General features: G+C 48.3%; 2 protein-coding genes across 3 annotated transcripts in view; both read left to right on the top strand.

Moving 5' to 3' along the window:
• The window catches only part of FAM117A (family with sequence similarity 117 member A), a 35,675-nt gene extending 29,564 nt beyond the window's left edge, over positions 1-6,111 (top strand). For both annotated transcript variants that reach the window (XM_033169350.1, XM_033169349.1), the window contains 3 exons: positions 682-910; positions 3,577-3,697; positions 4,398-6,111. In XM_033169350.1, coding sequence (XP_033025241.1) covers positions 682-910; positions 3,577-3,697; positions 4,398-4,737 — 690 coding nt within the window. In that variant the 3' untranslated portion in view covers positions 4,738-6,111. The remainder of the gene's footprint in view (positions 1-681; positions 911-3,576; positions 3,698-4,397) is intronic.
• A 1,479-nt stretch (positions 6,112-7,590) lies between these two features.
• On the top strand, positions 7,591-23,609 carry SLC35B1 (solute carrier family 35 member B1). The gene is made up of 9 exons (XM_033169492.1): positions 7,591-7,840; positions 8,987-9,090; positions 10,496-10,626; positions 11,931-11,961; positions 13,870-14,030; positions 16,455-16,581; positions 19,996-20,102; positions 21,897-22,050; positions 23,493-23,609. Exons 1-9 carry the CDS (start codon positions 7,611-7,613, stop codon positions 23,543-23,545), a joined length of 1,098 nt encoding a protein of 365 aa, XP_033025383.1. The 5' UTR covers positions 7,591-7,610; the 3' UTR covers positions 23,546-23,609.
• Positions 23,610-25,092: the final 1,483 nt, after the last annotated feature.

Below are 25,092 nucleotides of genomic sequence, written 5' to 3'. Positions count from 1 at the left end.
ATCTCAATTTTCATCAGTTGTACATATAAACAGATACAATATAGAACTCAAACATAATAATAGATGGGTACAACTATTCAACTGTAAATATATGACATCAACATGTGTCCATATGTATCATGAGATCCACATAATACAGATCAAGGTCCCAAGGCAGACAAAAGTCAAGCATAGATGTAATAATTATAGTCTTGCCAGTCTGCAACATGAACGTTGCCACAGAGGGGTGTGATAGATATTGTGGAGCATGATGCAGGTTGTAGAGGCTGGAGATGACTCTGTAGTTTCGCCACTCCAAGAGATACAGGTGAAGTTGCCACGAAGAAAACGTCAAAGAAGGACAAGGTTACCTGGATTACAGTCCTTGTTTCGCCATAATTAGGCTTCATCAGCAACAAATATGCACTTGAAGTGAATGTGCAAACACAGAACAAAAGGAGTATAGAGGGTAGAACTTGGAGGCACAGCAGATGTGCAGTGTCTCCTCTGGAGGGCAAACTACAGCTGTTTACAGTGAAATACCTGGCACGCCTTTTAAACAGCACTGCTGCAGGACAGGGTCTTGGGTTTTTTCCCTCCCAATAAATGCATTGATCTTGCAGTAGCTGCCTTGAAATAAGAGCTGAAGTAAAAAGGCCCCTAAGTGAACCAGTATTAATTTAAGAAGGGTCTCCCTTCTAGATCCTGGATGTCCCCGATGGCCACAGAGCCCCAGCCCCGCTGCCGAGAAGCACCAGAGAAGCCTTACTACTGCGGGTGGAGCACAGCAGTAGCAGCTGCAGCAGCCTCTCTCTCTCTCCGTCCCCTTCAGCTGCCTTTGGGCGGTCCCTGCACACGCCTGCTCAAGCAGCGACTGAGGAACTTTCCCCCGGTGTGCTGGAAAAGCCGCCAGTGGAGGCTAAGGGAAAAGGTAAGCTAGAAGGGGCTAGTAAGAACTTGCTCCGGGCACGTGGGACCCTTGGAAAGTTGCGCGTTTTTAAAGAGGGTTTTTCAGGTCTTGTTTGCCCCAAATTCCTCTTGACCCCCCCACCCTCCACAGTACACAAACACGGCCTGGAAGTTGGAGGACAGCATAGGGTGCTCCCAGGCATCCCTATTTATCGAGCAGTCATCCTGATTTGTTTGCAGGGAGGTCAGGCGGCATTGGTTATTGAATGAGCCTTCGCTCTGATGGGTTTGTGTATATGACGTTGCATCAAAGCAAAGTCTCCCCACAATTTTCCAGACGCTTACTGCAAAAAAGTCCGATCTTTCGGGGAGGTGGGTTTTTGTTGTTGTTTTTGGCACAAGACCCAATCCTGAAGGAGTATCTCCACCCCCCATTTTTCAGCCCGGACACGGAGGTCCAGCTCAGAGGGCCTTCTGGCGGTTCCCTCACTGTGAGGTGACAGGGAACTAGGCAGAGGGCCTTCTCAGTGGTGGCGCCCACCCTGTGGAACGCCCTCCCCTCAGATGTCAAGGAAATAAACAACTACTGTATCTGGCTTTTAGAAGACTTCTGAAGGCAGCCCTGTTTAGGGAAGTTTTTAATGTTTGAAGTTTTAGTGTTTTCAGTGTTTTGTTGAAAGCTGCCCAGAGTGGCTGGGGAAACCTAGCCAGATGGGTGGGGTATAAATAATACGTCATCGTCGTCATCCTCATTAATTTGCTTCAGTTGCACAACCTGCATTTACTGGTATGTGATTGAATCCTGCCAGAAAACAGCAACAGCACATCGACGCCCATAGACTTGCCTTGGAATTGGGGGGGGGGGTAACCAAAGGCAAGCAATGGAGCATGAACCTCATTTTACTGACTTGCGCTGCATTGCTAACTCAGAGCAGTTAAACCCTAAAATAAAGAGATCCAACCTGCTCTTCCCTTTCCATGGATCATTGGTGCCCACCAAGCAGTTGAAGAGAAGAGTACGGACATTAGGGATAGCACAGAGTGTGATGTGCCTATACAGCTCGAACTTCATTCCAAATCTGACCCTGCTCATTCAGGATATCATGTCTTTTATCCCTAAATAATTGCCGTTCTAATTATTTGGGCATTTAGAATCCTCCTGACTGTAAGTGTATCAAACCAAATTTCTCAAGTCTTATATGAAGACTAGCTGGCCCGGCCACGTGTTGCTGTCGGTTTTTTCTTTTCCTTTTTTCTTTTTAAAATTCTCCTGACCTCTAGAGTATTCTAGAAGCTCCTGTTTTCATTCTTCCCTGTCCCTTTAGAGCAGGGGTCAGCAACCTTTTTCAGCCGTGGGCTGGTCCACTTTTCCTCAGACCATGTGGTGTGCTGGACTATATTTTTGGGGGGGAAATGAACTAATTCCTATGCCCCACAAATAACCCAGAGATGCATTTTACATGTGAAGCTGCGGTGGGCATTTTAGGTGAGGGCACTGGCGACCTTAAAGGGCATTCTCCCCCACCCCAGTCCCAAAATCACGCACCCCAGCGACACAATCCCCTCAGAGCTGGTCTTACTCAGTGCGACCTCCCAGGCATGCCTCCTGCTCCGTGTTCTTTTTTTCTCGGCGCATGCAAAGCTGTGGCGGCCATTTTAGGTGAGGTCACAGGCATAGTTGCTCTGGCAAGGTCTGATGATGTCGACGGGCGATCCACCTTTCTATTGGATGCTGTTGGACTCTTCATTCCTTTTGCTGGTGAGGTATAATAGGCACGCCACTTCCCCCCCCCCCCTTTATCCTTTATTTTAGGCATGACAGGTGTGGTTTTTTTTAATTTTTATTACGCCAGATCCTTCCTTGATGGTCAAGTTACGCTTTGTCCTAATTTGATGGGATTTGGTCCAGTGGTTATGGAGCAAGGTGGTGTCACACGCACACGCAATGGGAACATATATATATATATATATATATATAGATAGATAGATAGATAGATAGATAGATAGATAAATGGTGAAAAATCCCACCCTCTGCATCCGCTGCATGATCTCTCCTTCTTTACATATGGACCTGGCTGCTAGTTTTGTAACCTTTTTTATGGCAGCAAGGGCAGGGAAAAGTCCACGGTATTCCGTGATACCCCAGTGAAGGGGGAAAGGATGGAGGGAGGACTTGTAAATGTTGAGGCATTTCTGAGTGTGCCCCCTAAATGTGTAAGAAGGGGGAGAAGTTGGAAACGGGAAGCAGAGACCAAGAGCAAGGGAGGTAGCAGGCCAGACTTCCAAAGCTGATCAAACCCAAAGCTTTCCTTCTGTTTACAGGATACACAGACAGGCCTGAATCTGCACTTGAACCTTTATTGAGAAGAACCTTTATCAACCACCATTTTGTTTAAAAATGGGTGTCACAGTAGTTGGCAACAAAAGTATAAAAGCGGTGCAGTCTAAACACTGACAACTCTTGCTGTTTGTTTCCATAGGGACTCTGCCTATACATATAAAAAACACTTGATTTTTAGTAAGGCTGAATGTACAGAAGACGCAACAAGAATAGCTTTAAAATCAATTACCTGGATGGGACATAATGCAAACGATTCTTCCAGATCTAGATGCATTAAAGCATTACTGGTTCTGCATTTGTCTGTGTCACATTTAAGCCTTTCTCTTTTTCTTCCCCACTTCTGCCAGAAAACGGCAGCACTTCTCCAGTCCTTGCTTTTGCCCTGTCTCCTCGTCCCAACCACACCTATGTGTTCAAGCGGGAACCTCCGGAGGGTTGTGAGAAAATCCGGGCTTTTGAGGAAGCTGCGTAAGTAAGAAGGGCACTTGCCTCTAGGGAGATACTGCAGCCTTATACAATGCAGTCCACCTCCTACAGGATCAGCCCTGGGAAACCTCTGGCCTGTGGTCCAAATTAGGGGGTCCTAATTTAGCCCCTGAGGCTGCTTTCCCCAAAGTACACACCCACCCACCTCGTGTCATATGTGTGGGACAAATGAAGAACTTGGAGCCTTAAAGTGTACCCCTGGTTGGCACTGACGGCAAGCCCTACCTGGCAAGAGCAATCAGCTGACTGGCCGTGACAGCAAACCCTGCCCAAAGTGGGGCTTTCTATATGAGCCTGTTGGCTGAAAGGTTAAACCGCGAATGGTTCAGGGAGGAACGCTTTTCCTAATGTCGTGGTGATGTCAAGTGATTGACATGTGAGTGGCCCACAGGGGTTGGGGAGAACATCACGATCCAACCAGCCCTCAACATTCCTAACCATCAGTCACGATGGCTGGGCCTGATGGGAGTTGGACCCTGCAGGTGTTGTTGGACCGCAGATTCCCCGCCAATGTCCCAAAGTGCAAAACCGAGGAACGTCAAAGATTCTCTTCCTTCACACACTCCTCCTTGCTGTTCCCACTGTAAAAGATCTTTACGATGACCAGTCGAAACTCAGCCAGTTGATGGCATCAATCTTTGCATTCCTCACCTTTTTCTCCTTGTGGTTTCTCCGTCTCCAGGCCTCCAAGCCCTGATCAGACTTTCCTGCCCTCCTGTCCCGATAAGAACAAAGTTCACTTCAACCCAACTGGCTCTGCCTTTTGCCGATTCAGCCTGGTGAAGCCTTTTATTCCCAGTGTGGACTTCCTGTTCAGAGACTTCTCTTCCTCTCCCAGCCCCATGCCACCGGGCACGTTCTCCTGCCAGCCCACTCACACGGTCCCAATCCTCAGTTTGCGGAAAGACTCGAGGGGAGACGACTTCGGCGAGAACCCGAAATCGCCTCCGCTGAGCTTGGAGACTTGGAAGCGGCACCAGGCTGAAGACACCGTCCTCTTCCACAGCTCCCTGGTTGTCTGAAGCTCAGGGAGAGGGGCAGACCCAAAATGAATCTGTGGTCCCTCCATGGCCTGTGGAGAAGAGTGCCTTGGAATGGAGAGAACAGAGCACTTCTAGGACACAAGTCCTCCAGCAACTGCCTTAAAAAAATGCAGACTGCCACTGGACTTTTCTGCAGCCGCAGTAGTTTTTTTTCCCTTTTGACTCCTGGTACTTAAAAGCACTTCATTTCCCTACAGGTTCATGTCACTGTCCTGCTATTGCGATGTCCAAAGAGCACCTCATCCTCTCTGATGGAATATACACACTATAAGCTACCGGGTTTTTCCTCCTCTTGTTTGCTTGCTGGGTGAGGCAAGAGCTCGTGTATGTTTTGTTTTGTTTTTAATTATCCTAAGGATGTGTCTCAGGCTTTCCACAGACTAGGGAGGATGAAAGGATTTACATGTATCCAGAGGAACTGGTGTACGCTGCTCTAGCAGATGGCTGCTGGGCAAGAGTTGTGCTGGGCAATCTGTTTCCAGGGAATGAGACATCTAGAGATTATTTTGCATCCTGCCCTGCACTCTATGGGACTAGCATTACTGGAACACAGCTAAATGCTTGAAAGACGCATTTTCTCGTCCAATAATGCTGTAACAGTTAGAAGTTGAATTGACAGAAATTCAACTTGTGTGCCTTTTTTGAGGTCTTACTCCCTTCCCTTATGGAGTAAGAATAAGGGAATGTTCTCTTTCCCCCCCCTCCCCCCTCACACACTCCCCAGACATCTTTTCCAGTGGACCTCTTGAGGAGATTTCTTGCAACAGTTCTGGCAAAGGAAACTGATGCTGAAGCCAGAACAATGTCTAAAGTTCCCTGGTGGAATGCAGCTCTTAGTATATCAAATCCACTTCCTTCCTTTTTTTAATTGTAATGATTTGGCCAGTCCAGTTAGGTCTGACACTACTACAATTCTGGCTGTTAGGTCAGGGGGATCTGCTCAGCTTTAACCCTACTTTTTAATGCACAGAACACTCCAAAGATCCCATGGTTCACTTAAACTTACATTTTAGGTAGGCCACCCACATCCCCCCCCCACAGCACAACTGTGAAAGGCCTTAAACCTGGTGATGCCTTGATTGCAAAGTATTAGAAATGAAAGTGACTCGTCTTTTTGCTAAGCCTCTGGATTGCATTGAAAAGGTTTTCTTGAACCTGAGATGGAAACTATATTTTCTATTTGAAAACAGTATTTTTGCAGCTACTTTTGAAGTTTTGTAAATTTTAATGTATGTATCACAAAAGCTTAAGGAAGAATGTTAGCCTTGGAGGATCACTGCCTTGTCTTTGAGAGGCTTTTGCAGATTTTGGTGTTTAAACCAATTAAAAAAATAAAATTGTTGGGTATCTGAAGTATCTGTACTGCGCCTTGTCTGAGAAGTAGAGATTGGTCAGTGGGATTGGATGAAGTGTTGGACACACTTGCAGCTCTGTAAAAAGAATAAGAAATCTACAGATGGGTGGCATATTCTTGGGTTGGTATCTGTTATCAGTCGAACCTATTAATTAATCTCTAGTGAAAGAGTTTGGCTTAAACTGGGAATAATATACTTTAGGAGGCTATGGATTTCAGTTAATACAGGCTTTAAGTATACACTTTTCCTGATGATGTGAAGACCATCCTAATGAGCTCAAGAGACTGGTAACAATGCATGTTAAACTTAGAGAAGAGCCAAAACATTTTTTCTGGAGCCTGTGGACTTTGGCTGATGGGAGGTTTGTGACTGCCACATCATTCTTCCCATGTCACGCCAAGGCCATCCTAATGAGTTCAGAGACGGGCAACAGTAGTAGATGGCAACAATGGCTGCATAGCATGCTGAACTTGGAGAAGCAGAGGAGAGACATTTGGGAGCCAGGTAACATCTATAAAGACCAGGTGTTCAACTGTGAGACAGCATATAAGCTTCAAAGGGAGTCACCACGACTACTGAAGTTTTTGTTCAGCTTTTTTTATTATCAAGGGGCATATCAGTTTTCTTAATTAAGCAAAACAGGCCACTTTGGGTTGTGAAAGGCAGGACTTAATCAGAGCAACTTCCCTAAAAGGGATTTAATTTGCTAGGTTTCTTGAGCCATTTACCATTAGAAAATCAGAAGGATGGGTTAAGAAGGCGCATGTCAGCTCCCAGCTGAACCAAAAGGCCACGAGGACGGGGTAATTTTAGGTTAAGCTGGAAGGCTAGCAAGTAAGAAAAACCATCTTGTGTTTGTCTTTTTTGTGCATAAAATTGAAGGCACGTTCATACCAGAGGGGACTGGAAGTGGCATCCCGCCAGGACTCAGCACTTGATATCTGTGCAGGCGCTGCTTCGTTTATTCCTCCTTAATTATAATTATTTGGGGGGGGGGGGAAGGAAGGCGGTAAATAAGCGCAATAAGTAATTTACTGCAGCAGCAAACACGTGTCCTTTAGGAAGCCCTGACACGTGTATCCCGAATCCTCACGTTGCCGTGTCGCCTAGCCGCTGCCACCCGCGGCTCCGCCCTCTCCCGGAACCAGCAATAAGGCTCCGACACGAGGCGAAAGCCCTTCCCGGCGGGCCCCGCCTCCCGAACCATCGCGACGAGCCACATTTGCCGACGTCTAAACCTGCCGCCCGCTTCCTTCTAGGCCCCGCCGAAGTACTACCTCCCGCGGCGCCTGAAGAGGCGCGTAACAAGCGCGGGCAAAAACAACGCGGGCGCTCTGGAACAGCAGGAGAGAAGACCTCCCCAAGCGGACCCGCGCGCGCGGCTCGGCCGACCTTCGTTCAAACGGCGGCGCCCTCCTGGTCGTCAGGCGCCGAGGAGGACAGCCCCCGGCCGGGAATCGGCGGGGGTCCTTCCGGGCCGCCGTCGCAGCCGCCTCTATGAGGCCCTCTTTCCCCCCGCCGGCGGCGCCGCTGAGGGATGTTTGCGTGGAGCTGCCGGCGCTGAGGCTGCCGGCGCCGGGAACGGTTCCAGGGCCTGTCATGGGGGTGAGCGGCGGGCCCGGAGGCAGCGGCGGCGGCGCCCTGTTTCCTGAGCGGTTTCGTCTGCCGCTCTGCTGCCTGGGCGTCTTCGTCTGCTACTTCTGGTACGGCGTCCTGCAGGAGACAATGTAAGTTGCCACGCACGACACGCGTCTGTGGCTTTGAGGGGTTGTTTGGTGGCGACCTCAAAGCCTCCTCCTCCTCCAGTATGCACACTCTTCTTCCTACCTTCGCAACGTAGCCCCCAGTCTCTCTCCACTGACTTGGGGGGGGGGGAGCCTTCCTCCCTCTCCCTCTCCCAACCCCCACCCCGACTTTCCCCTTACGATTGCTGCCATTGCTCCTTGCAGAACTTCTGTGCAGGGCCGGATTTAGGTATGATGAGGCCCTAAGCTACTGAAGGTAATGGGGATTCCCCAGTATTTTAATTGTTATGAGCTCTCTGGGGGTATGTGTTTCCTCTCCCTATGCCTCCCTGCCTCATTATCTGACTTTGATCTTAATTTCTCCCGGTGGCGCTGTGGTCTAAACCACAGAGCCTAGGGCTTGCCGATCAGAAGGTCGGTGGTTCGAATCCCTGTGACGGGGTGAGCTCCCGTTGCTCGGTCCCTGCTCCTGCCAACCTAGCAGTTCGAAAGCATGTCAAAGTGCAAGTAGATAAATAGGTACTGCTCCAGCGGGAACGTAAACTGTTTCCGTGTGTTGCTCTGGTTCGCCAGAAGCGGCTTAGTCATGCTGGCCACATGACCTGGAAACTGCGGAAAAACGCTGGCTCCCTCGGCCTAGAGAGCGAGATGAGCACCGCAACCCCAGAGTCGTCCGCAACTGGACCTAACTGTCAGGGGTTCCTTTACCTTTACCTTTACCTCCTCCACAGTTAAAGCACTTTAAAGAGTTGGACTGCCCTCCCTTCCTATTCCTTGTTGTCTGTTTCCAAAGCAGCTGCTGTCTCGTGGCCCTGCAAGAAACCACGCAAATCTGAAAATAGCTACAGTTTGTGCGTTCTCCTGACGGGGAGACAAGTGCAATCCAGCAATTGCATTCCTGTGCTTTGTTCCCCTCAGTTACCCATGACTGCACGGGGGGGGGGGGGGGGTGTTGGCTCACTGAAAAAAGAAGTAGATGTACCTTGACCTTTCTCTGATGTTCAATCCACCGTAAAACTAGCACATGCCTACCATTTGCTACTGACACGTGCAAATACGGTAAGTTGAGTCATTTGATGTCTTTTCCTTTGTAACTGACACTCTTCTCTCAATTTGGTTTTCCTGCAGTACGAGAGGCAAATATGGGGAAGGAGCAAAGCAGGAAAAGTTCAGATATGCTCTGTCTTTGGTCTTCATCCAATGTGTGATCAATGCCATTTTCGCCAAACTGTGTACGTACTTATTTATATATTACTACCTTTTTATTCCACCTTTCCTCCAAGGAGCTCAAGATGGTATGTGTGGCTTTCCCCCTATCCATTTTAACTTCACAAGAACTCTGAGGTATGCTAGGTTCAAAGGCTGTGACTGGCCTCATTTCTCCCATTGAGGTTCTATGACAGAGTGGGGATTTGAACCCTAGCTTCTTGGGTCCTAACCCAATATGCTAACCACCACTGTATTTCCAAAGAAATTAGTGATGTGGCTGCTCTGAGCCTTTTGCCTATCCCTTGCTTCTGAAAGTTTTTTGTAAAACCCACCGGGGTTTGAAGCACACCTTTTGCAGGAAGGAGTTGCTTTGGCCTGATTCTGATTAACACCTGCAGCCAGAGATTTGGTTGGCTGTTTTAAATCCAGATAGGAAATTCAGTTCCCTTTTCATACCTCTGCACCACCCTCATCAGGTTTTTCTGAGGAAGGGAGGAGCAGGTGAATGAGAATTCCTATTGCTTGTGTGCTTTTCTTTCTCTCCCGCCACATGCCTTTTGGTTTTGAAAACTCAAAATAGGGTAGGGGCCAAAAGTCATCTCTGTTCTTTTTTTCTTTTTCTCCCCATTCAAAAAATGGCTTCAGAAAAGGTAGCAGAAGGTTGTACACTCTTTCAAGTGTACCCGTTTCCTCAGCACCACTACCATTGCGCATGGAAGGGAGAGTTAGTCTTACCACCAAGCAACTGAACTTAGCCCCCTTTATCTTCCTCCCTCCCCTCCTTAAAAATTATTGGCCTGCTGGATACTCCACAGAGATTTCATGGCTGGGGGGGGGGGAACAGGGTGTGGGGTGATTTGATCAGAAAAAAATGGCTGAGGGGGAAAGGATTATGTGCCCTCTGTTGCCTACCATCCCAGCTGCTGGTGCAATCAATTTTACAGGGTTCTGATGCTGCTCTCTCTTTTTTAAGAGTATTGTGAGAAAATTGCATGTGTAATGTCTTGTTTGGCTGTAAGAAACAATACAAAAGACTTATAAGGTTCTGGGTCCTGTCCCCCCCTTGAAACAAGTGTTAGAATGCTGCTGATTTGCACCAAAATATGCCTGTGTGGTCCTCCCAGATAAAGCTATGCCTCTATTCCATGTTCAGGTTTTAGAGCAGGCATAGGCAAACTCGGCCCTCCAGATGTTTTGGGACTACAACTCCCATCATCCCTAGCTAACAGGACCAGGGATGGTGGGAGCTGTAGTCCCAAAAACATCTGGAGGGCTGAGTTTGCCTATGCCTGTTTTATAGATAAGAGGCCTGAGCACCTTAACCATTTCCCCTTTTGCATATGAAACCATGCAGCTCTGCTGTTGGTTGGCCTGCTCGTGCTTCGTTGCCAACATGCCTGTTTCTTTCACCTTTTCTCCCCTAATCAGTGATCCAGTTTTTTGACAGCGTCAAGGTGGATCGGACACAGAACTGGCTATACGCAGCTTGCTCTCTCTCCTACCTGGGTGCCATGGTCTCCAGCAACTCCGCCCTGCAATTTGTCAACTACCCAACTCAGGTGAAGAAGGGGAGGTTGCTGGTGGGAGCAAGGGGGTTGGCAGAAGATGGAGAGGGTCTGGGAAATGGGATGTCTCCTGCTTTCTGGTGCACAGCTTGGCAACCTTTTCACCGCAGCGTGTGCGACTCCTTAAGCCCAGGGAACAACAAAGAGAATCTATTGAAAGCAGGATACCAGCTGCATAAATGTGTCGGACGTGATGTTCTTCCATGATGGTTCTGAAATAGTGGTGCTTAAATGAGACGGGAGTAACAAGAGGCTCTCAACAGTGTGCGACCCTCCCGGGGGGGGGGGGATATCAACAGTAGAGCAAACCATTTTGCCTGCCTTTTTGGTAACTACCTTAGAAGAGTTTGGTGCTTAGAATCTGACAAACAAGGCTTGCTCCAGGATTTGGGGGTACCCATATTAAAAGGAAAGCAGCCAGACCAGCATACACCCCACTTCAGCATTCACCCAGATCTCCCTCGTCTCTGCTACACACACAGGCCCCTGCGCACTTTTTCTTGCAGAGGTTTATGGGGTCTTTCATTGTCTGCTCCTCTTCCAGTAAAGTTGGAAGTAGCATAAGCTCCTTATGCTGCTTAAAGCTTTTCTGCAACCCAGAGCAAAGTGACAATATCCTCTGTTCCCTGAGTCTCCTGCAATGTGTTAACAAGAGACAGAAGACTGTGAGAGAGGTGCCTGGACACATGGCACAAAGGCGAGAGTGATGGCCCAGTTGTTTCGGCAAGCCGTCGCTGGCCTTGCGAATCTAGGCATTTTGCTTAACCCAGACAGCCTTTTGCACCGGCCATGATTCCATAGCAGGGGCCATGGCCTTTCTGGGATTGCTGAAAGGGATGAGCAAGATTGGAGATGTGTGCAGGAGACAAAACACTGCAGGTGGGGGAGGAGCTGGAATTCCGAGAAAGCCGTGGCTTCAGGAATTTAGAAGCCAAGCAGGAATGGCCAGTAACACCACCAGGAAGATTTGGCAGGCGATGTAAAAGAGGGAGGGGTGTGATTTTGTAATAGTGAGTTAGCGAAGAAGGAAAGGAGGGAGAGAGTATTAACTAGAGATAGAGCACAGAGTGTGAGAGCTTTTAAAATTAAGGACTAGAAGCTTAAAAAGGGTGCCGGATGAGATGAGCTTGCAAAAGGAAAGAACAGAGATTCTTCGTTTCTGTTCAATGAGTATCTTCTGCACATCAAGCGCCAGTTTTTCTCCCGGGTAGAGTTGACTGAAGTACTGGCTGACGCTGCTAAAGGTGAGGCTATGGAATGTTAGGTCTAAATAAATCTCTCCCTTTTCTCCCACGTAGGTGCTGGGGAAGTCCTGTAAACCTATTCCAGGTAAGTAGCCCCTGTGCCGGTAACCAGAACCATGTTTCGTTCTTTGCAGAGCAACTACGCGGATGAGTTGAGCCTATCGACAAAATCTGCATGCCTGCTGCTTGGTTTTGCTACATTTGCTTCACAGATTCAGGCTTCACCCCAAAAGTCAGGGTTAAGGACTGGAATGGCAAGGAGGGAAGGGGAGGCTCTTGAGACTTTGCTGCCTGCCGTCTCTTTAATGAGCCTAGAATGGCATGTTTATCCTCAAACAGTCCTGAGTGGTAGGCTAGGCAGAAAGGTAAATGGCTTGCCCAAGCACAGCCAGTGACTATCCGACCTGAGTGGAAATCTGAACCTAAATTTCTCCCATGTCAAAGGCAACCCCTCCAGTGCTTCACTTCAGGTGTTGATGCATTCTGTCGCATCCATCAGAAGGATTGGGTAGGTAGCAAAACTTTTCAAACAATGCCGCTGAATGAAAATGGAAAGTGTGCTAAATATTAAATAACCACAAGTCAAATTAAAAGTGACCCTTAATGCCACTCACCAAAAGCCAAACCTGAGCAGCAAAGTGGGTTAGAGGACGGTGTAAAGGCACCAGATATACCTCTGGAAGTAAAGGGTGGGCTGGAAGCCTCATATAATACAGGCTGTTCTAAGCTGCTTGGAGGGAGAGGTGGCTCAAGATGATAACTAATGAAACGCAGCACCTAATACAGTGCAGGTTCTTTTCTTTTTTTAAAAAAAATAATTTTTATTAAAGATTTTCATGAACTACAAAGAACGTGCAACGTCTCACTTTTTTTTTTTTTTTTTTTGCTTTACGAAAACATTGCATACAGTCAAACCTCGGTTGTCGAACGTAATCCATTTCGGAAGGCCGTTCGGCTTCTTAAACGTTCAACAACCGAATCACAGCTTCCGATTGGTTTGCAGGAGCTTCCTGCACTCAAGCAGAAGCTGTGTCAGGCGTTTGGCTTCTGAAAAACATTCGAAAACTGGAGCATTTACTTCTGGGTTTTCTGGAGCCGAGGTTTGACTGTACTAATAGAGGTTCTGCTACTGCAGACACCCATGGAGCCCTTAAGTAGGAACTGGCAATCTGCATACCTTTTGGAAAGGGTTCTGCTAATGCTGTGGTTCTTACATGGAGTGGTGCACCACAGTGGTGTAGCGGAGAGGATGGCAAGTATGGTTGGAAAATTCAAGGACAATCAAAGAAACATTTAATTACCGGTAGACCTAATATAAATGAGATTACCAGGCATAGGCAGGCTCACGCCAGAGGGTCATTTATCATTATATTTTGGGGGTGATTCGTGTTTTTACGCAGCTGCATTGTTTTATACTTTCTGGATGCCCCAGGATCATATTATAAAGTAGTTGTGTAATATGTTATAAATCAGGCACCGCTAGGAATTCCTTTTTGTTTTCCAATGTATAACTTGGTGTGGCACAAGCAATTTTTATTCTGGAAGTGTGGCCCAGGGGGAAAAGTTTGAGAACCATTGTGCTAACAGGGTTGGAGAATTCATTTTGGGTCCTCCCCACAGATAGATTCCTGGGAGGGAAGGGTGCCTGTAAAAGCCAAGCTGGGCAATGCTAACCCACATTTTGTAGTCCCGTGGGATCCCTCCAGATGCAGATCTGCAAGCCTCTTTTGTTCATTTGACCGGGGCCTTTCCCAAGGCTATATTCTTGCAGTACCAGGCAGAGACTCAGCAGGTTTGGAGGGTCACTTGGACTCAGTGTGACAGTTCCTGTTCTTGAGACTGGCCTGGGTCTCCTGCTCTTTGGGAAGCAACATTGCCGCAGCACGGAAGCTGGTGTCGCAGAGTCTGCAAAGGTCAAAAGTTGGTTTTATTTCTGAACAGGCCCACCCAGGGAGTCACCTTGTCCACAGTTCCTTCCTTTCTCTCTTTCTAGTCATGCTCCTGGGGGTGACGGTGCTAAGGAAGAAGTACCCCTTGTCCAAATACCTGTGTGTCTTGCTGATCGTCACCGGCGTGGCCCTGTTCATGTACAAACCAAAAAAGGGAGGAGACGTCGGGGACGACCACCTCTTTGGGTATGGAGAACTCCTGCTGGTAAGCCCCTGAGCATTAATAAGTCTGTGGCAACAGTGGCAGGGAGTTCAATTGTTGCTGAACGCAGCAGGAGGGGTACCCATACCTGGGAACATTAAACCAAGCTTGTAGAGTAAGTCTGCACAAGTTACTGGCTTGCCACTTCCTTCTTTATTAGCCTACTGTGGGGCTGGCAGAGGAAAGATGGAGAACTCCATCCATTTTGCAGGAGCCTGCTAAGTTTCTGTGCTGGGTGCCCATGCGGGGGGGGGTGGGGGGTGGGGGGGCTTCTGTCCTCTGGCAACCCACTCAGTTTCTCTGCTGGGCACAGAGGAGGTAAGGAGTTCTCAGTCCCTCTGTGGCCAGTCCGCTCACTCACTTGCATGCAATGCCTTGCTCCCCGAGGCTCCCAGGCACATGCTTAAATACAAGGCTGGCATAGTCAGCCATGCTGAACTGGGTGACGGTTAATTTATTAGCACACTTGGAGGGCTGACTGCAACAGGGAGTTTTCTCTGCCACGGGGTGGGGAACCTGTGGCCCTCCAGATGTTGGACTGAAGCTGTTGGTTCAGTTCCCACCTCACTATCCAGGAGCCTGAATAGCTCTGTTGGTTAGAGTGTGGTGCTGATAATGCCAAGGTTGCAGGTTCGATCCCTGCATGGGACAGCTGCATGGTCCTGCATTGCAGGGACTTGGACTAGATGATCCTCAGGGTCCCTTTCAACTCTACAGTTCCATCATTCTATGACTCTTGAGAGGCTTCTGTGTGTTAAGGCCTTCAATACCTTAACACTGAATGGAATGCTCTGGTTGATCGCTTCTTGTGTGAGTCATTTTCTATGGGTTCTGATCGTGCTCACATTTCACCTATAATACAGCCCTTTCTCCTCTATTGGAGGAAGGGGGAATCCTGTTTGGGTTGGCTCCACCTACCTCTCCACTGGCAGGAAGTAAGAAACTTTGAAGAAGAGTTTGGATTTGATATCCCGCTTTTTACTACCCGAAGGAGTCTCAAAGTGGCTAACATTCTCCTTTCCCTTCCTCCCCCACAACAAACACTCTGTGAGGTGAGTGAGGCTGAGAGACTTCAAAGAAGTGTGACTAGCCCAAGGTCACCCAGCAGCTGCATGTGGAGGAGTGGAGACTCGAACCCGGTTCCCCAGATTACGAGTCTGCTGCTCTTAACCACTACACCAAACTGGCTCTCTTGAGAGATTACAACACTGGGGCTGGGACAACCCCTCTCTCTGGTTCAGCTTCCTGCCAGCTCCACTGCAGGTTGTGCTAGCCAGCTACTCTAGGCACGGCAAAATAGAAAAGATGGGAACGCCATCTTGGAAGGGATTTTTCCTTTGTTCTTCCTTTGTCTGTTCTTGGTTCCTTTTTCTGCTCCCTTCCGCTGCTACTCCTGGATAGAGTGACCGGTGCTCTTTGGGCCCTCCTCTTTTGTCACAGCCTTTCCAGTCTGCGTCTGTCACTGTCTACAGTCAATGGGAAATCGCATGGGGAGCATGGGGAGCATGCTTGGGCGGTGCTGAAGAGTCCTCCCTTTGGGCCTATAGCAACATGTGGATGGTGGCAGGGGCTGGGGTTGGCAGGGGTGAGGCAAACAAGGCACATTTCCACTATCCCGGTGCATAGTATCGTGATGAAGCTGCAACAACAACTGAAGGAAGCTGCTGAGATGCAAGGGGTTTACCTTGGAGAAGGGGCACATTCTTAAAGTACATTCAGATTTTAAAGCAGACTGACTAACCTTTCTCATCTGGAGGACCAGGCTGCTCCTTGCCACCCCTCCAGGAGCTGCATGGTACAGGGTGGGTGTGGCCAACCATATAGGCCACACTCATGTGTACGTGTGTATACTCATCAAATAACGGGTGCAAAAAAAATGGCTCCTCCATCTTTTGTTCATTTACTTTGTTTGGCAGTTAGGTAGGCCCATAGAGTGAAAATTGGCATGGGGGGAGATTTTAATTCATAACCTGACTTTGTGTTGGGCTTCCCTCCCTGTGAACGTAAATGTATTTTTTGTTACTTTACCTTCACCTTTTAAGTTTTTGTTAGAGGCTTTTAGGGAGATCAGAGGGAGATGCAGATAAGGCAGGTATGGAAGGCAAGGAGGCAGGAATAAGTGTCTGGGAAGCTGTGCGTGTGAGTTGGAGATTCTTAAATCTTCATTAGTAACTGCCAGGATGTGTTAGCTTTCAAACTCTAAAGGCTGGATATTGGCCCTTCCTTAAAGCTGCAGTTCACAGGTCTTGGAAAACACCACCCATTTCTGCGCTGCAGAACCAGATTTGGCATATCCGTGTTTGAGTGTTGTGTTTGTGGGGAAATGTGTGCGTTGCTAATCCCCTTGCTAAGCAGGTTTTGTTCAGCCCAGCATGCCGTACTCAGCAGGCGTACATGTGTGTCTGATTTCTCTATCACCCACTCTAGTTGCTGTCCTTGACCTTGGATGGACTGACCGGAGTGTCTCAGGACCACATGAGAGCTCATTACCAGACTGGTTCTAATCACATGATGCTGAACGTCAATCTGTGGTCTACTTTGTTCCTCGGAGCCGGTAAGCACTTTCTTGGGGCACAGGGAGTGGGGGTGGGAGAGCAGGACGGCCTAGTTTGACCTCGGTAGCCCTGATCTGCACCGTCATGGAAGCAGCCGAAGGCTAAGTGCATGTGGCTGTACCTGCAAAAAGGGGCGAAGGTCTAAGCCTGATAAGTACACCAGCCTTGGATACATCAGAATCTTTGTGGCATGTAAGGCACGGGGATGTGCATTTTCTTATCCCATTGATGGATATGGCCTGTCCCACTTCCTGCTCATACACAATATGCCTGGGTCCAGTAAATTCACCTGCAGGAACCTGTTTCCACGCCCAAATTGCTATTTGTTGAATTAGGGCGAACCTTTCCTCGGTTGGCAGCTAGACTGCCTAGCAAGCCAGTTTAAATAAACTGGATAGCTTATTTGGTAGAGCATGAGGCTGTTAATCTCAGGGTTGTGGGTTCGAGCCCTGCGTTGAGTGAAAGATTCCTGCATTGCAGGGGGTTGGACGAGATGACCCTCGTGGTCCCTTGCAATTCTGAATACGTTGATGGCTGCCTCCCATGAGTTGGGACTGCTGTGCAGTTCTCCACATGGCCATGGAGTGGTGCTGATGTCACCTGTAGGACTCCCCTTCCCAAAATACCATTCCTGTGCACAACTCAGTTTTGCCTGGGGTCCCACTGCAGCTTGGCAGCAACAGCCTGTTTCCGCCGTTTGGCGTCTCCCTCGTTCCAGCAACCTGGGTGGTTTCCACATTCTGCTAGGCTTCCAAGAGTTAAACCTTTGCAGTTTGCCTCTCCCCCCCCCCCCCGCATGCAATTGTTAGACCTCTCCGCTGAGGCTGCCTTAGGAGAAACAGCTGATAATTAATGAAAAGGAGCAGTCCCTTGCAGCCAAAGTAATTTGGAGGATGATTGTTCCCCTGTATATTATTTTAAAACAAGGCAGTGTGTTAAAATGAATTCCGTAGAAGCTGCAAAGGAAGCCGGTTGGCCTGTCGTCTTCAAACTTCATATTAAACTGCACGGCTTCCTTCTCCAGGTGAGTCAAGCCGTGGTCCACAGTGACAGGCAAAAAAACCCCGAAATACAGAAAACACCAGCCTTGCAGGGTTTGTTAAACAGTAAAACCTGTGAGAAGGCATCTTCCTGACTGGAAGAGGAAGGGTGATCAGCCTGAATGTGAGGTTCAGCCAGCAATTTATTTTCGATTTATTCATTCATTCATTCTCAAATGTCAATCTTTTGACAGCACACCAGACCATTCCTCCTGGCGGCACATCCTTAACTGCACCATCTCTTGGTGGCCTAGAGCAGAAGTGGGGAAGCTGTCACCCTCCTGGTGCTCCTGGACTACAGCCTCCATCATCCCTGACCATTGGCCATGCTGGCTGAGGCTGATGGGAGTTGTAGTCCTATATAATGGGGAGGGCCACAAAGCTTCCCACTCCTGGCCTAGAAGCTGGTCCCAGGAGGATGGTGACGCTACCCTGTGATTGGGACCTTTCCCGTCCCTTGCCTCCGAGATTTTAGGAGGGGGAGGCTCCAGCTGATGGGCAGTGTTTGCAAACTGCCTTTTGACCCTGCTACAGCTTTACCTGCCCTACACTTGATGTCACGCATATGACCCACTGGTGTAGGTGTGCTTGGCTGTCAGGGACTGGCAGGATGCTGGTTAGTGTGCCACGGGGGAAGTGGGGCTGGAGTCTGACTTGGGAGAGGGGGCAGTGGCTTGTAGGAATCTGTACCAGCCAGGAGGCAAGAGGCAGGGAAAGCTTCAGAGCTGGAGGGTGGAGCCACAGGATAAGTTAGAAGAAGAGGCAGGTTGGGAAAGTGAAGGGGCAAGGGCTTCCCTACCCTCTTCTGCAACACTGTCTCCCAGAACCAAGAGGGGGTTGAAAAGGAAGGAGCAGAGGAAGTTTCTACGCAGGCATAGTCTCTGGCTGTGCGCATGCAGTCCATCAGAAGAAGGTACATAAACCAGTGTTGTTGCAACTGCTCCTTAGTCCTGGGAATAGCTGCCTAGACGCTAGATTGGTGTGCGTAGGTATCCAGAGTGACTGTAGGTGTTATCTTTGACAATAAAGAAGTTAACTATCTGCTATGTAGAACCATTGAATTGTAGAGTTGGAAGGGACCCCGTGGATCATCTAGTCCAACCCCCTGCAATGCAGCTGTCCCTTAGGAGGATTGAACCAGCAACCTTGGCGTTATCGGCACCATGCTCTAACCAACTGTGCTGTCCAGCTTTCCTTTGGCTGGGAAGCGCCCGTGACATTGGCCAAAACGGGCAGGCATGCTCCCTTCCTAAATGACAAAAAACTCCTTTATTTTGTAGTCTGGTCACCATACCAAATAAAAAAGAGGAGGGCAGTTTTTTCAGGGGGAGATTCCACCACAATGTGCTTCCAGGTGTTATGAACAGGAGCAGCACCTCTGCTGCACACAGGATCATTGTTAGGTAACTGGTGATACTGAGTCATTTTCCTTTTGTTTTCGGAAGTGGAGCAGGGGCTTTTCCTCTGCTAATGTCCATATCACCAAAGAGGTCGGGAACAGCGGGATATGTTTGTTCAAGAAGAGCCTGCACCCCTGTTCTTCCACAGCACACTTCTCTCATTTTCATGAGGAGCTGTAGGTATTAGGCTTTATGAAGTGTAAGTAACTGTTCCGGTTAGACGAAGCCTTATCCTACAAGCTCTTTCAGGACCCACCTGCCTGTTTTTACCCCCTGCCTGAGTGAAGGGAAGTTTGAGCTGTAAGCATAAATAAATGTTTTGCCTAGGAAAGTTTAAAGGCACTTAGTGGCTGAAGTGGGGGGGGGGGAGGAGAGAGCTGAATTCTGAACCAACGTGAGAAAACACCCAAGCCACCAATAGAACCAGAATGCTTTTATATGGTTTATATTTCATCTTTTATGATCACACAAACACACACAAATTATTTTGATTCATTCTGATAAACTGCTGCTATTGGCGACTTAGATTTTTCTCTGTATCGCTTGTCTGGTTCCGGTCTGTGCCGGGATGGAAGACTATCTGCGAACCCTGCATACACTGCCTCAAGTTTAATGACGGAAGAAAAAGATGGGAAGAAATATTTAGGAAAAAAATACGCACAGATGCGTGTGAACACAGCTGCAGTTACCATTGTGGCATATTCCTAATGCACGCCTAAACACACACAAAGACAGCAGTTTCTTCCAGGTCCAGATTTCTCCCCAGCCAGTATTTTATGGTTTTGAACCACCCAAATTCGATGGTTGAATATTGTCAACTGGCCAGTCCCAGTCAAGTGAGACCGTTGAGCCCAGTAGATTGCCGGCCTGATGCATCACAGCAGTTGAAACCAGTTAACTTTGAACATCTGCTGATTAAAGCAGACAGAGGAGAGTACATTCTATTTTTCTAAACACCCGCCTCCCTTTGCAGGTATCTTGTTTACAGGAGAGCTTTGGGAATTCTTGAGTTTCACTGAGCGTTACCCCAGCATCATCTACAACATCCTCCTCTTTGGCCTGACAAGCGCCCTGGGCCAGGTGAGTGGCGTGTGTTTGTTATTCTGTGCCGTGCATTTCTTCACTTTAACCAGCCCAGGATGTGTGTGTTAGCCCTTGCTCTGTTCTCAAGGTGTTTGGTGAAAGGTAGGATAAAGTCTGCTGCTTGAAGTACATGGATTTCCGGTTAGGTTGTTCATGAGACTATTTCCAGAGTGAGAGGCCCTTCCCAAGATGCACTTCACCACCATAGAGCAAACTCTTAGTTCTCTTAATTTGGGCCTGAATGGAAGCAGTGGTTTCTTTGTCACTATGGATGTTAAGGTGTTATCGTATATCGCTGCTTTTAGTAAAGGATCACCGTTCATTTTGCATGCTAATGAACCTGTCCTCCTTGCATTCCATGGCCATTTAATGCCAGCTTCTAAATACGCCCATGTCTACCTGCCAGCTGAAGAGTACATTTCCTGCATTTGTCTGTCTATTTGTTTGTTTGTTTGTTTGTTTTTATTTGCATTTTTAATAGAGACAGAAAAGGGGGGGGGGAAACCCACGTCCCCTTCCATCAACCCCCAGTTGCACAACTTTCATACAACTAAATACCTGGTGACTTCCCTTCCACCCTTTTCCCGGTTTCTTTATTTTTCTATTAAATTGCATATTCCAAATTTTTCATCTTCAAATTTCTTCCTCCCTCTGTTGAATTCTATTAACTTCTATTCTGCTGGATTTACTCAAGACCTGCTAGGTTATTTGCTTGTTTATACTGGTTCTTAAAATATTCAATAAACGCTTTCCAATCCTCCTTATATTCTTTATCACCCTTTTCTCCAACCCTATTCGTTATACCTGCCAATTCAGCATATTCAAGCATTTTAAACTGCCACTCTTCCTTGGTGGGTACCTTACTCGCTCTCCACCTTTGTGCCAATAAGATTCTAGCCGCAGTGGCGGCATACAATAATAAATTCTTTTGTATTTTAGGGACTTCCGTTGTTAACATTTGTCAGGGTGGTGTCTGGTCCATGGAAGCCATAATAAATTTGTTGGTCTTTAAGGTGCCCCAAACACCGAGGCAAGCCCTGCAGGAATACGCGAGGGTCTTTGCCTTCATCGTGTGAATCAGGAGGGGACGATCTCTGCGTATCTTCTCCCGTTGGTCCTGTGCACTACAGATGCCTTTTAACTCCTGCAGATGATTCCCAGAGACTGCAGCTCAGGCCATTTTATGGGGTGTTCTTAAGGCTCTGCCTCTTTATCCTGTCCCTGCAGTCTGGCTTTTGACACTCTGCTGGCAAGGAAAAGACATTCTGCGTGTGCTCGGAGGGACCATTTCCTTGCATGTTCTGCAGCTGGGCTTTCTGTCATCTTCGCACCTTCCACCTAGATCCCTTTTGCTCTGGTGTACAAATCAACAAGAGAGTGCCTTTTGCCTTTCTGCTCCCATGCCAGGTTCAGAAGCCACCCATTTGGCTCCTTGCAGCGTGTGAGAATCGAGCCCCTGTTTTCCTCTTTGCTTGGACCTGTGCTTCAGCAGCAAGGCTGCTGCCACATTCCCTTCCACTCCTAAGAGGGAGCGGAGAACACAGCCCCTGAAAAAGGAGACTTTGCCCAAATCTTTTTTGGCCCAGGTGGGTGAAAAGTAGCACTACCTCTTCCCAGTACTCCAAGGTGAAAGGGCCGTGTAACCCACTGTTGCGTCCAGCCACGTGCAAACTCGACAGCGCAGGGGCACGTCCTGCAGCAAAACCGCCTGGGAGGATGCAAAATCCGTGTTGCTGTTGTTTGTTCCCACATTTCCAGCCTGACTGCGCATCTCCCCCTGTCTCGTTGCAGAGTTTCATCTTCATGACTGTAGTATACTTCGGGCCCCTGACCTGCTCCATCGTCACCACCACCCGCAAATTCTTCACCATCTTGGCTTCGGTCATCCTGTTTGCCAATCCGATCACCGGGCTGCAGTGGGTGGGCACCATTCTAGTATTCCTCGGTAAGTTTCAGCTCCTTTTTGTTTCTGGGGGAGTTTTGACTCCGTTTCCAGCGGCTCAGTCGGTAGAGCACACGACTCCTGATCTCAGGGTCGTGGGTTCGAGACCCACCTTGGAGAAGTGATTCCTGTATTGCATGCAGGGGGGTTGGAATAATAGATGACCTTTGTGGTCCCTTCCAACTCAACGATTCCTAGCAAAACTGCCAAAGCGTTCCTGCAAAGGTAGAAAAGTCTGGTGCTTAAGTGGCATTTCCTGTTGGGAGGGGCAGCCTGGCTAGTCCCTCCCCGTGAGGGTCTGTAGGCAGGACGGTGCTATCCTTCTCTCCTCCCCATCCATTGGGGAGGTGGGGGGGAATGGTTTTATTATTAATTTAAAAAAAAATTATTTACAGATTCCCAGGGTGGCATCCAATTTAGAAATAACAAAAGGCAATAAAAAATTTCCATATAGAGCATTAAATACACGGGAGCAGTAGCCATAAAATCAATAAAATCCATGCAGAGCTGTAAAGACAATAGTAAAACCCATTATAAAATACACTGGAAGGCCTGGGCAAATTAAGAGGCGGGTGGGAATATTTGCCTGGTGCTGTGTAATGTCAAGCTTCTCCAGGAATTGCATTCTTCTAAGTACAAAGCGCCACAACCAGCACCCTCCCTGGGTACCAGAGGTAGGGGAGATCATCCGATGATCAAATGATCTTAGCCGATTACCCGGGGGGAAGGTTTTCGGGTTTTAGTTTTTGGCTATGGCGCCTGGAAAGCAGAAAAGCTTTTAGGTGAGTTGGGGGGGGGTATTTATTTACTTACCCCCACCTCACCCCTTTGCACAGACACATTCAAAAGACTAGAATACTAATCAGCCAAAGGCCTGGTTCAAGAGGAGCTTATTCTCCCGGTGCCTAATATATCTATATATAATACTTAAATTTATACTATGGATTGCAGATGGCCCCACCCACAAAGAGGGGAAGGTGTATGCATGCTTGGACAGGGGCGGGGACCCAGAGATATACGGACTTGCATTCAATTTCTTAAAAACTGCAGAGGAAACAACAAAAACCCCAAATGGAAATGAAATGACTGCATGTGTGAACTTGTGCAGGGGAAAATGAGAGGAGGAAGGAGCTTATCAGTTACAGGGTCGGTCAGCTCAGGCAGCCTGCACACAACACGAGTCATGTTTTCACCATCCCTACAAAAGCAGGGAGCTTTCTTGTTTGAGGCAGCCTCCTAGCCTGAGAAGGGGAAGCGTCGAAGTTGCCAGTTTTGCCTTCTGAGAGCCAGCATGGCTCTTGGGGAGTAATTGGCCGGTGGGGCAGTAGGCATAAGCACTTCTCTCTCCCATTCATTGTAAATAAAATCGCGCACACCCACATGAACGACCTGTCTGCTGTGAGGATGGCCTCTTAAAGCCGCGTTCCCCTCTTGTTTCTCTGCAGGACTTGGACTGGATGCCAGATACGGGAAAGCGTCCAAGAAAACCTCACATTAAGACAGCAGTGGGTCCTTCTCTTGGAAACCTCAACCTGAACAAACTGTTAACTTATTGTCTTACTCCCCGGCACCTATTATCGGATATGGACTTGTGCTTGGGGGAAGAGGGGGTTTTATGGGAGTGGGGGCAGGGCATTTGGTGCAGCTCCAAGAAACTTGGAATATATTTTTAAAAGAAAAATCAAAGGTTTTGTTTTAATTGAAATCAACAATGTGAAGGTTTCCACGTGTACTGCCTCCTCCCCTCTGCGCCAGGAATTGAAGCTGGAGTTGGCAGGCAGCAAAAAAGAGAAGCAGTTGACGAAAGGAGAGGAGCCTTTCATAATAAATAAAAGGAGAGATTGAGAGAGATTTGTGTTCTTGCTTTTTTTCTTCACCTTGTGGTCCTTCACTCTTCGAGGATTTGGGCGGGAGTCACATGGACTTCCTCCAATTCATATGTGGGGAACCTTGGGCCCTCTAGATGTTGTTGAATGTCATGGGCTGGTTGGATGCAGAGGAATGGTGGGAGGAACTAGCTTGGGAAACCTCCACGGGAAGAAGGCTCATAGCCTGAGGAGTGGTGGTGGGATGACCATGAGGGAGAAGACTGGGGAGAGGAGCTGTCGGAAGCTTGGAGAGGTAACAGGGTTTGGTGAGCAGGGAGCATCTGTGGCAGAGCGAAGTCAGGATTCAGAGCTGAAGCAGCAGAGGATGGAGGCCAAGAGAGAGAGATGAATCAGGTTGGTGAAGAGTCACAGGTGTCTCCCTCCCCTCCCCCCCCCCAGTTTCCCAGAACCAGAAGAGGCATGAAAAGGGCAGAGAAGAGGTTGGCTTCATGCAGGCGCAGTCTCCAGTTGCTTGGGGAAAGCCCTGGAGAAGAGGGGACATAGATGGCTGTGGGCAGGTGGGGATTTTCCATCTTGGCAACTGATTTCCATGGAGGAAGACCACCAGGAATGAATTGCTCTGCTCATTAGGCTTCAGAAGGGTCTGCAGTGTTCGTGGTTATTATTTTTTCCCAATAAAGAGTTCACTCCAATTTTGAACTGTCTGATTACTCTGTGACACTGAACTACAACTCCCATCAGCCCCAGAAAACATGGCCAGTAGCCAGGGGTGTTGGGTGCTGAGGTCTAGCAGTAGCTGGAGGGCCAAAGGTTCCTTACAGGTTCTGTAGCCGCTAACTGAAAGCACACTGTGTTCACATTGTAGCGTAGCTGTTTGTGGGTTAACATTACAGTACTTCACTGAAAAGCCCTTCAGGGAGCCCATTGACAGAGTCATCTTTATATGTTGACTCAGAAATAAGTCCCAATGTGTTTACTGGGGCCTACTCGCTAGCTAAGCATGCATGGGGCTGCATAGCTTGAAAACTGGGATTCGAATCTCAGGCGCTGGGGCTGCAAGCCAACCTTTGCTATGCGCTAACTAAACTGAGCAAGTTGCTGCCTTCCTAATCTGTAAAAATGGGAGTTAGCAGTCTCTGATCAAGAAATCCTAACTAGGTATTAAGGTATGCAAGTAAAGCATTATTTGTCCTCCTGTCTCTTCCTCCCCCTTCCC

The sequence above is a fragment of the Lacerta agilis genome, chromosome 14 (assembly GCF_009819535.1).
Source record: "Lacerta agilis isolate rLacAgi1 chromosome 14, rLacAgi1.pri, whole genome shotgun sequence".
Taxonomy (NCBI): domain Eukaryota; kingdom Metazoa; phylum Chordata; class Lepidosauria; order Squamata; family Lacertidae; genus Lacerta; species Lacerta agilis.
This window is presented reverse-complemented; position numbering and strand designations above follow the sequence as displayed.